This window comes from Apteryx mantelli, chromosome 1 (genome assembly GCF_036417845.1).
Source record: "Apteryx mantelli isolate bAptMan1 chromosome 1, bAptMan1.hap1, whole genome shotgun sequence".
Taxonomy (NCBI): domain Eukaryota; kingdom Metazoa; phylum Chordata; class Aves; order Apterygiformes; family Apterygidae; genus Apteryx; species Apteryx mantelli.
Window position 1 is genome coordinate 64,350,806 of NC_089978.1, and position 12,054 is coordinate 64,362,859.

General features: G+C 39.3%; 1 protein-coding gene across 1 annotated transcript in view; it reads right to left on the reverse strand.

Annotated features, from left to right (window-relative positions):
• Positions 1 to 2,300: 2,300 nt before the first annotated feature.
• The window catches only part of EFNB2 (ephrin B2), a 48,860-nt gene continuing 39,106 nt past the window's right edge, over positions 2,301 to 12,054 (reverse strand). Inside the window, exons 3-5 of the mRNA XM_013954165.2 lie at positions 8,494 to 8,586; positions 7,623 to 7,736; positions 2,301 to 6,044 (exon numbers count right to left, since the gene is read on the reverse strand). Of these exons, the coding sequence (XP_013809619.1) occupies positions 5,662 to 6,044; positions 7,623 to 7,736; positions 8,494 to 8,586 (590 nt within the window). The 3' untranslated portion in view covers positions 2,301 to 5,661. The remainder of the gene's footprint in view (positions 6,045 to 7,622; positions 7,737 to 8,493; positions 8,587 to 12,054) is intronic.

Sequence of the window (12,054 nt, forward strand, 5' to 3'; positions counted from 1 at the left end):
GCACTATTTTATGTAACAGATTCTTATTCCACTCTAGATGGATAACAACTGTGAATTATAATTTTATTTTCCACTTAACAGAACCTATTGGCTTGGACTGGTTCTTGCCAGGGAACCAGGCTTCATAATAAAGGCAGTAAATTCTGATTTTGTGCTTATTTCATAATTAATAGTGCAGTGTCAGCAGCAGTGCAAAATGCAAGTGTATTTTTTTTTCCTCTGCAAGTTATAAAAGATGGGTTATAAGTCAACAGCTTTATGCTGAGTGTCTAAGGCACATACCATTTACTAAAATGAGTTTAACAGACTCAGTGGAGATTCAGTTTTGTGTGTGAACGTATGTGTGTAAGGCCCTCCCATTAACCCGGCATCTTTTTCGGCAAGTGCAACTATACAGATAGAGTTACACTGGCAACCATTCTTCCCCCCTCAGTGGAAATACAGTTTATAGCAACACTGCTTTTGCCTTATTGCCAAAACAGTAGCAAAAACAGGGGGGGTTGTCAGCTTACTTATGCTGGTTATAAATATATATATATAGATATATATTTAGTATGGACAGAAAAATGAGGCACAGCAAATACCATGTAAACCTGACACTACTGAAATATTTTTCTGTTATCACCACACTCCAGTATTTACCAAAGCCTAAATAAAAGCAATAAATTAAAGCCTTAGCTGTCTGATAGAACTGTGACTCTCTAGCTTAGTTATGTCAGAAGAAACTTTCGGTGTAGCCCCAACCTGAGCACCTCGCAGCTGTTAATGATATAGCTACCCTCAACAATTCACCAAGCCGAGCAAGTGAAATCCCCTGTGTGCGAGCACAAAGCAAAGCGTAAAGACGTGATCCAGCCGAGTACGCCTGTGACTCTGAGTACACAGCCCTACTTCCTTTGGAGTGCCTCACATCTATCAGTGCAGGATTAGGCCCACATGATTTACCTGAGAAGTCGGTGGATGCTCACATGCTCCAACATGTGCACTCAAGTGTTCTGCTGGACCAAGTGACTTGCCCTTATGTACTCACAAGTTGAATCTAAACATCCATGTATGAATTTCCCCCTAAGATCGTCCCATTACAGAGTTTGTAAACGGGACCAATAACATTAGCTCTGCCAGCAAGAAGCCTCCTTGTTGCCATGCTAGCCCAGCAATTCAATAGTCTCTAGGGCTTTCCGTAAGTCCAGTTTCAGAATATTTGCAGCATTGCAGCACACACAGGGCCTCAAAGTTTACCTTTGTCAGTCATTTTTTCCCTGATTATTCAGAGGAAAAAAATAAAATAAAAAAAAGAAAGACAAATGGGAATTACATGACCATCACTATGAATAACAAAAGCTCTATGACAAACTAGCATCAGTTGTTAAAGTGACAAATGCATCTTTCCCCTCTTTAGACCTTCCCACCTGTTACTCCATGGATGACCATTCCATTTATGCGCTGCAAGCAGGCTGAAAAATGCTTCACTTTCAAAGGTGACTGGACTTTGTTAAAAATGAAAGTATTTGTTAAATGTATCAGTTATCCTAGTGAAAATGACATAGAGCAACACAACCACAGATCTTGTAGTAAGGCATGTATTATCTGCACATGTTGGCCCCAACCTTCCTTAACTTGGCTCTTACCAATAGGTCTGTGGTTTCAGAGTACTTACTCATAGCGGCAAAGCAGGGACAGGGTACTGCAAAGCCCCATTGAAAGAACATATAGAGACATTTTGGCCTCTTGGCATTTCTACCCCTTCCCTATTTCTGCCAGCTTTTTCCATCTCCCGTCCCCTCTTGCTCACCTCCACCACCTCAGCCTGGCCGCTTCTTTTCCTCAGCAGCAGCGAGGAGAGCAACAGTGGCCAGAAGGGTTCAGGTATATTTGTTTCTCTTGCTCTGCCCACAATATAACCCCATCCCATCATTTCTGGGTATTACCTGCATGGGTATAATCTCATCTCCTAGCTGGCTTGGCTACTGCACCTGCTACAAGCCCACTGACTTCAAAGGGCGTAAGACCCCTACATGGATTTAATAATCTGATGATATACATAAGAGAAAGTCTGGAAAAGAAGTAGGTTTACAGAAGTCAGTATATTATAAGGCGCTTTCTTTCTTTAGAAACCACCAGCAATCAGGGTGGAGAGAGAAAGAAGGTGAGAGAGAGAGAGAGAGAAAAGAGAGGGAGAGAAGGAGGGAGCGATGGAGGGACAGAGGGAGGGAGGCTTGGTGTTTTTCTTATTTATATCTTTTAAAAAAGAAAAATAAAATGGCAAAAAAAAAAAAGAATAAAATACTTAGAAGGCAAGGTTTCCATAGGAAAAAAATATTTTATTTTTTTAAGAACAAATTCAGTTTGAAACAGACGTGGAATGTGATTCTCATAATTTTCATTTTCTGGGAGCTAATTGCAATGTGGAACTAAAGCAGATTTCAAAATTATGACCGGCTAGTTTAAAAACAAAACAAAACAAAAACAAAAAAAACAAAGAAAGAAGAAATTATTTATAACTCAAGCATAATACTGTGTTACTTACAAACTGGACAAAGAAATTCTTAAATAAATATTCATGGTACACAATTTCAGCACAAATATGCGGCAATTTGGCAACCTTTTATACCATTTTTTTCCTCAATACAGTGCAAAGGGGAATGACACTGCCTTTAAACAAGCTGTAGCTAAATACATTGCAAAATTCAAATTTTATACAAAACATCTTGCTCAGACTTTGTAAAAAAACAACATTGCTCTATATACACAATCTGATTAAGAAAAGCCATTTTTGTCTTGTTTTCATGTGTATTTTTTTTTTATTTAAAAAGGCAAATAAGGCTACTGTAACACCCCAAATCCATATACAGTAAATCTGAACCTATTTACAGCATCTTCACTTAGACATGATGGTGCAAATTCCAAGTCGGGTGACTAGGGATGATCATACAAGCAAGGCATTTACAGTAACTTTTCAAAGCTGAACCAACGTCAAATAAAGGAACAGTTGGTAGATTGTCATAATTCTGCACCAGACACAAAACAGACGCACAGCACATTTTTTTTCAATTGGTTGCAGGTTGCTCTTCAGCAATTCATCTGATTTTTTTCACAGTTTAGTACATAACTAGAATGTAGCCAACTGATGAAGCACAGATTTGATTTAATAAAAATCAGAATCAGTAACCCCCTCTTTTCCCTTTCTCCCCCTCCCCCAAATAAAATCTTAATGACTTACAAGAGAACCTTGTATGGATGGATTCACAGAAAGGAAGGGTTGCTGAAAAGAATTACATATGTACTGTAGTTAGTCACCATGGTAACCTTCCACAGAACCATGGGTTGGGATTTTTTGTTTTGTTTCTCTCTTTTGGACCAACATCCCAACATCATTTTCAGGTTCAGGAAACAGAGAGAGTAATCATTTCTATGACAGTTTTTTTTGTTTTTTTTTGTTTTTTTTTCTTTCAGGTGCTCACTGGAGGCCTGAGAACCCTAAAATGCTGTTGCTACATTTTCTTTCCAAATCAGAAAGCAAAGTGTTACCATAGTAACATGACTATGTTAGAAATGTCTATTTTGCATAGCACATAAAAAAGTAGTTTTTTTTTTTTCTTTTCCCCCCAGGGCGGGGACTTTAGGGGAATAACCATGCTAAAGAGAAAACTTTAACCTGAAACCCCCCTCTATGAATCTTGATGAAATCTACAGAACACTTCAGCCCATAAGGCAAGGGAAAACAAAACACAGAAAATAAATGCCAGAACACCTTGTCATTGTTAAATATGCAATGCAGTAACATTTGATTTTCTGATATTCTGGGCCTTTTATTTCCTAGTTTACTGTTATATGAGATGCCTTTAAAGGGCTTTAGGTCTTTTTGTATATGCTCTCATTATTGTTATTTTGGAATGGTTGTTGGTTTTTTCCCAGAAGTAGTTTCCTTTTTTTAAAATTGTACATGTATATATGCATAAATATACACATATATGTGTGTGTGTGTGTGTGTGTGTGTGTATAAAATGATGACAAGTTAAGACTATTTAATTGCCGCAAATGAATTTCACATCTTCTGGTGTAGATTCTGTGCAATCTCAAAATATATATTAGTAAAAAACAAAACAAAAAAGTAAGAAAGTAAGAAAGAAAAACTCTCATATCCCTTGTGTTCTATACACCTATTATAAATAAGACATATCTTTCTTCTCCATCTCAGTGTCATAATTTATTTTATTCTTATGGACTGCAAGAGGTTTGCCATATGTGCTTTAACTTTGCAACAGAGCACCAATGAACTGCTGTGTCAGTTACAGTACCTACACCCACCGTGCAGGGACAGCACTACAATAAACCAAAGTGTCAAAAGGCTCAGTCAGAAAAAATTCTGATTTATTTTTAGAGATGACAAAGTTTTTTTACAACTTTACCAGTAATGGAATTACAGCTCATTTGACCATTGGCTTATAATCATCTTGGTCAGATTTGGCTCTCTGCTATTTTCTTAAATGCTTTCCCTGTGTTTAGTATAATGTGATAGTATAGCAGCTGAGTCTGCTTAAAAGTCATCCAAAGCAGACTACATTTTTGCTACAGCTTCAAAGCTGTATATTTTATTGCCAGTACCACAACAGCCCTGCCCTAATATATCCTCAGTGGCCTACTATTGTCTTGTCCTCTCCAAGCCTGTTCATTTACTAACAATACCCCCTTGTTCTACTGTACGGAAGGTACTATTTTTTCTGCACACTGGTACTTGATAACCATGAATTCCTTCAAATGCAGCCCTAATCCACCGCGCGTGTTATTGTGTCTCCTACTTGCCTCTCAAAACTCAGCATACCAAAGTGCTGTGCTACCTAAATGGTTTCTTCTTCCCAGCTTCTATTTTTGAGGCAGCAGTATTCAGTTGCAACTGCAGTCAGCCCTTCCCTCCAACACCCAGTCCTGCTCCTGACTTTGTTGTTGACAGCCTAACTTTTTGGCTGGAAGGCTCCTTACTATCAAACACAGTTTCTATAAATGTATTACCCATTCAAGTGAGGCTGCTGTAGCAGATGGATGGAGCACGGATCTCCAAACATTAATGTTCCATTAGTGATTCACGAGGTGGAGTGAAAGGAAATCTTACGTGAAGGATGGCAGAGCCCCGGATAACAGAAATAAATGGAACAGTGACGGACTAAAAGCAAGAGAACTTTAAAAGTCTTACTTAGACACCAAGGTCTGTGTGACAAATCCAGTATGCACTGAGAGAGACACACAAAAGTCAGAAGATTGCATTTCAAGCTTGATATCCTAGAGCACTTTCCCAGGATGCCTAGAACTATTAACATCCACGGATCACTCCATCTTCCCTTGGCTTTTGTACATGCCTGAATGCCTGCAGCACATGGCTTTGAGGATGATGAATGTAACAAGAGTACAGCAATCAGAATGGGTATCTTCTACATTAAAGTCTTCCAGCTTTTAGTGAATACTTATTCACCAAGATAGGAATTCTACAGACTAGGTAAGCTGTCCAGCTCAAGTTGGCTCTCGGAGAAACAGCTGTCGCCTTTTCTCCCCTGTGCTTGAGTCAGTACTAGCGCACAAGGCATCATCACAAACCCCAACAGAAAGCATTTGACCAGTAAGTTTCCTCTATGACTCAACTGTACCACAGAGTTGGTTTTGTGTTTCTCAGACCTTGTAATAAATGTTTGCTGGACTCTGAGGAGGCATCTCTTGAACTATATACACCGGATGTCCATAGTCGCCGCTGACCTTTTCATAGTGGGGGCAAAAGACACTGTCTGCAGTCCTTAGAGGAATGATAATGTCACTGGGCTCAGAACCATTGTTGTTGCCACTGCGTTTTGGGGTGGCTAATGTACTAAGTGAGAGAGTTGTAGTGTGCTGCGGGGAATGCTTCCTGTGTCTTCTCCGGTACTTCAATAAAAGAACCACCAAAGTGATGATGATGACGATGAAAATGATGCACCCTGATGCAATCCCTGCAAATAAGGCCACCTCTGAACCCAGTATACTGGAATGCCCAGCCTTACTGCCATCTGTGCTAGATCCTAGAAAGAACGGAAATATAACAGATAAAAGTTATTGCCATCCTGCAACCAATTTATGCTTTTTTAAAAATGTGTAGAGTAAGCAAGACTGGAAGAATTAACTGACAGCTAAACTTTGACAAACCAATTACCCTGTTAGATAGCTAAATGCAAACAGCTGTAGTCAGCAATCAATATTAAACAAGACTGTGTGTCTGCTGGTCTCACTTTTACGCTGCTCCCAAACCACACTGTTTCATACATCATCATCTATCAGCAGCAGGGACTGGCACTGACAAGGCAGCCTTTGATGCACACCGCATCTTTTAACAGATGCTAGCCAGCTCAAGAGGGGTGGGACAGGACTGCAAGGAGGCAGTAACACAGGGAAATGACAGTTCTCAGGACAACTGGCACTGTTTAGTGTCACACAGTTCTGCTATTTTATTTTTTAGATATTGATTTAAGTTAAACAGCCCTCTGTGCCTATTTATGATGTAGACTCTTCTTGCTTGCGAATGAAACAAAGGAGCTTGAGGCAGTGTGGGAGATAGGCAAAATGGTTATAACATATATCTGTGTGTATTACCTAACTTACGCTTATTAAAAAACAAACACACACACACATATATGGAAGTTGGATGCCATCACATTATCAGTTTGTCACAAGAATTAAATGAATGCTCACTTGACACTTTCTCACTTGAAAGTTTGAAATAACTCTTCCCTCTCTTGATGCTCACTTCCAGAGGAATAATGCTACAGATGCTAAGTTCACATAACTATGAACTTTTCCAACTGTAACCTTAGTATGAAATTGCTGAAGCCCACGCAACAACTGCCGCATCAAAGATTCATTAGCCTGGTAACAAATGATGTAGCTAGCAAGGAAAATTTGAAGCCATTTTTGAGAACCCCAAAATCAATTGCCAGCAAGTTTTGCTTTGTAACATTCCAAATTCACAGAATTTTCTTCCAGAGACCTTGTGTCTTAAGAGTTGGGCTTTTTATCTCATTCACCTAATGTGCAAAATTCATCTTGAAGATATTTGTTTGGAACCATCAGTTTATCTTGTTAAGCTAATTATTAAAAAAAAAAAAAAAAACTTTTAATTTACTGAAGGACCAGTCATTCATGCATAGACTTTATACGATAGGTTAAAAGATCAGGGCATTAATTATAGGTGCCTTGAAATAAACTTTATAAATGGCTGTCGAGAACCACTTGATAATGTATTATACGGGAAGAGAAAGACAGAAAGAGTCTTTCATCTGCCAGAGTACTAAATGTAAGGCAGCACTTACCATCGTAAAGCTGCTTAGAGAATGTCCTATCCAAAAACTTTCCTGTAAACGAGTGATATTCTTATAAGATGTAATTAACTTCAACTGCAAAGTGAAAGAGGGGGAAGAGTAGCAGTTGCGAAAACTTAAAGCTCCTAGATACTATCCATTGGAGCATCAGAACTCATTTTTGCTTCATCTCAGTATGAAAATATTTATTTTATCACATTTCAGTGCTAAAATAAAAATGAGCTTGGGGACAAAGGAGGAAATCTGTCAGAGCTATTTCCCAGGTCAAAATGCCACGATATCTACCTGAGTGATCCTTCACAAATGGACTCGTCGTGGAACTTTTCCCATTGGTACCAGCTTCCTGCTCTGGGCGTTTAGTTGGATCCGTATTCCGAGGTAACCCAGCAGAATTGGGATCTGTGAGAAAGAAAAATGATTCACTGCAACTTAGACGTTTGATGATATTAAGCTTTATAACCTGGTTATATTTATCATGAGACATGAATAGCTTTGAACAGAAGAATCTTTATGCAAAGGACTATGAGATATAAGAGTGTAATTTTCCTTTTAAAGCAAAGTGGTTATATTAGTTATTTCAGAGGTTTAAATTGTGAGGCCATCTGCAGAAACTATAGGGATTCCTGTAACTGGCAAGAAAAGCTTTGCAGATGACATTTCAGTTTAACTGAGGAAGCTGATTGACTACTAAACCAACTTCTACTTAGAAGAATAATTCTTTCTTTCTGCACAATAGGTTATCTATATATGAAAAGAGACAATGAACAAAAACCTCTCTGTAAATAGAATTTATAACAAGCAAACTATAGAAATATTAGCTTCCCTCCTTTCATTTATTTTAAGTAATTTTGAATAGTGAAGTTGTGGCTTTTGTTTTTAAAATAAAAATAAAAATGACTGAAACATGTTACTCCCAGGTGACTTTTCCTTCTAGGGAGCTCTCCAATGAAGAGATCTTATTACACTAACCCTCCTCCTGTAGAAATCTGTCAGTAGCTGAGGAACAGAAAATAGGCTTTGCTTTCAGACTACGAGGGAGGAATGACCATACTAGACTTGGTTGGCTCTCTGTTCTACACTATTAAAAGAAGCCTGAAAACTAAAAGGGTACTGGGACTGATCAAAGTGATTTCATGAAACAGCAGATGGTCTTTACCTTGTCCAACTTTCATGAGGATCTTCATGGTTTTTGTCTGGCACACCCCTCCCTCCTGGTTATCCAGGCCCTCCAAAGACCCATTTGATGTTGCTGATTAAAAATAAATAAAAATAAAAATAAAAATAAAAATCAGGAAATCAACAGGCAAAGTGATGTGAACATGAGTGTCTAAAAAGCATAAAGTCTTTTAATCTACCAGGAGCTGTTCTTGTTGCTCAGCTTGACCTACGGAAAGTTGTGAAATGTTGAAAGCCAAAGGAATGAATACATTGGTAAGCTGTACAATATATATAAATGGAGGAATGTGTTATCAAGGTTTCAAATTTACCCAGCAACTTTTTTTCTATGCACAACTGACTGACTGACTGGCTTGGACAAAAACACAGCACCTTCCTAAAAGGTGATGGAGTCAGCTGAAAAGGAAGCCCTGGCAGACTCAAAGGAGCAAAGCACTGAAAATTCACCTCTTTTTTTTAAAGCTGTGTCTTTATAATCACCATGTTACACCTGCTTCCTCTATTACAAATCTCCTGCTGGAAGAAGTGAACACATACAAAAGACCCAGGTGAAAGCTGAGATTCTGCACTGATTGGAAAACCATTTAATATTTTAAAGTATGATCTTACTTTTCTCAGTGTTCAGGAGCATTTGTGGAGGCGGGGGCGGGGGGGTGGGGAGACACCTTCTATTCTCACAGAAACCTTTTCACTTACACAAACAAATGGGTGCTTTCCCCTGCGTCTATATTGTTCATGCTTATGCTACGTGCAACCCCACTGCGAGCTGACATTGTAAAGTGATTTGTGTGCGAAGCACAACTCCCCTGGAGAATCCAAAACGTTGAGTCACACAGTCTAGGGGTACGCGCGTGCATGCTCCAGCCCAGAGCAGCACGGAGCCAGCCGTTGGTTACAAACCCAACCAGCTGCTGGAGAAAAGCTCAGCAGCTCCTGAGCTGTGAGCACTGCAGCCGCACCACCCCGGGGACCGGGGTGAGTGGGAGCTCGGTTAGATGTGTGCACTGGCGTCACTGTAACGGTGGCAAAGCTTACACATCGTGGTCAGGTTGCTCCATCGTCACTATTTAGGGAACACACCGGATTTTTTTTTTCCTCACACTGGCTGTCTTGCACTGTATATTTGGAGCATAAAGACCAGGTCAGGCTCACGCACTACGCTCGCCATCCTGAGAGTAAACACTGCCATGAGCCAGGCAGGCGAACAACAGCGCTGCAGCCCCTGCGAGTGTGTGCGGATCCCGGATCTATTTCATCTTGTCCCCTCGCCACTTCTTGGAGCTATTTATCCCAGTGCTGAAGCACACACACAAACGGAGGCAGGCACACACACCCATTCCAGGCCACCGACTGAAAACAAAACAAAGGGGGAAAAAAGAGATACAGAGCTCGCTGCTTGCCGTGGCTCTGATGAACTGCTTAAACAGCACTTTTCTCCTTCCAGCCTCTCTCTTTTGAGCTAGGGATCTAATTTAACAAGGGCTTCACACTGTTCAGATTTTTGTTTTTAATTCTCCTTCCTTCTCTTTCACCTTCCTTGGGGATTTTCTTTCAAATGCAGTCGATGTATATTTCCTTTTTCCTTCACAATGTCTTCCTAGCCCCATGGCAGTATTTTTCTTGCTCTAATCTTCTCTCTAGCCGTAAAGATATAAACCCCATACCGCTGAACCCTGCTTCCTAGCCTTTGATCTACCTCTTGGTTTTGTTCCCCTTCTGCCTCTTTTGTAACTAACTCAAATTACAGCCACCATACAAACTTCCCTTGTGGGGCTTTCTTGCCCTACAAGTCCTTTCTCCTTAAGTGTGGTGCCTCCCAGCTCCTCCTCTTGTGTCCCTCCCCACTGTAAAAGCGTGACCATGGAAGTACCCCAAACAACTTTTTTTTCCAACTTTCAAAAAACCTGTTTAAAATATAAAAAAGCACAATGAGTAATTTAAGATAAAAGCAGGTCTGAAATGTGCCACTGCATTGCTGGGCTCAGAAAATAATGGAGACATATAGTTTTGTTTTCTTTTGTTTTTTTCCAGAGGGGAAAAAAATCAATACTAAGAACCAGTTCTGGACATAAATCAAATGTGTCTTTGCTGAAAGTGTTTTTTATGACCTATTTGCCAATGTACCAGCACAAGGACAGGGGAAAAAAAGTACTAAATAGCAATACCAAAGCTGAGCATCAGCTGAAAGCACAACTAATAAACACTGACTTTGTCTTGCTTTGTTGTTATTCTTTGCTTTTTAATCTCGGCTATGGGGGTTCACATCTCTTTAAACACCTTCTACTTGATTTTAATTGAATCAAGTGCTGATTCTTCTGAACATCAATGCCTTTTTATTCTTTAAAAGCGTATCCATTTAACCTACAGTGCAGGAGACCACAATAAGATGCAGAGGACGCAGTCTGACCTCAGCATAGAATAAGAAAGTAAGATGGCAAAAAGAATGCAAAATTACTTCAAATACAGTCTGCAAATGAAGGCCCACATGTACAATAACTCTGGTTGTGTGCCTGTAAGAGCTCAAACTGCCTCGCTTGCTAAAAGAATGCTTCCCTAGCTTTGATGTTAGATGAATGAATCTGCAGAAGTATTCACTTTTCCACAGTTCTTCAAGGGGTTTTCTGAAAGCCTATGTTATAGCTCAGAGTAGAGAGTGCTACATCCTGAGAAGTGGAGAATTTTCAAAGAGGAGAGTTTCAGTGATAAAGCGAAGTTTCAGTCTCAGCTTCTCCCTGTAATTAAACCAACGATTACCCAAGGCCACTAGAGGAAATTATTTTTCAAAATTCATTAAGACTATCGAAATATAACCTCCCGTATCCCTGGTGTACCAGGAAGAAAATGGGTAGTTTTAAACACATAGTTTTAAGCTTCAAAAAGCTGCATGGAGAGAGAGAAGTAATCTGGGACATCAGAGAAAACAGTTTTATGCTGCTAATACCCCTTGACAGTTTAGTGTGCGTAAGTCAGACAAGGCAGCAAGTATAAAATATTCCTCAAACACTTGCAGCTGTCCTTCTATATTGATCTCCAAGTGAAAATTATACCCACTATGATCCAAGCTCCTCCATTACGCTCATACTTCAGCAAAGTAACCCTGTACCTGGAGTTCTGGTTACGTTGATATAATATTAAAAAAAAAAAAAAAAAACCTATCTGTTTAGGGTATAAACGCAGAAACATAACACTAATTCATCATGTTTAAAAGGGAAATGCTACTTTCAGGTGTGTTTATGTGATCAAATTTTAGAACTTCCATTCAGGAAAAAAAGTCCTTTTTTTTTAATTTTTGGGTCTGAATGTGGATGTATTTTAGAAGCATTTACTAACACATGAATTACCATATATGACTCTCTGTTAAGAAGAACAGATGCTACTTAAATACTAACATTACTAAACATAATCAATGATTAAGACAAAGTTGTTCATGAGTATGAAATGTTCTCAGCATCACACACTTCATAGTAATACAGCAGCATATAGGAAACTGAAAAAAAGTACAATGTTGCTAATCAGCTAACAAAACATTTTTTCATCTTTT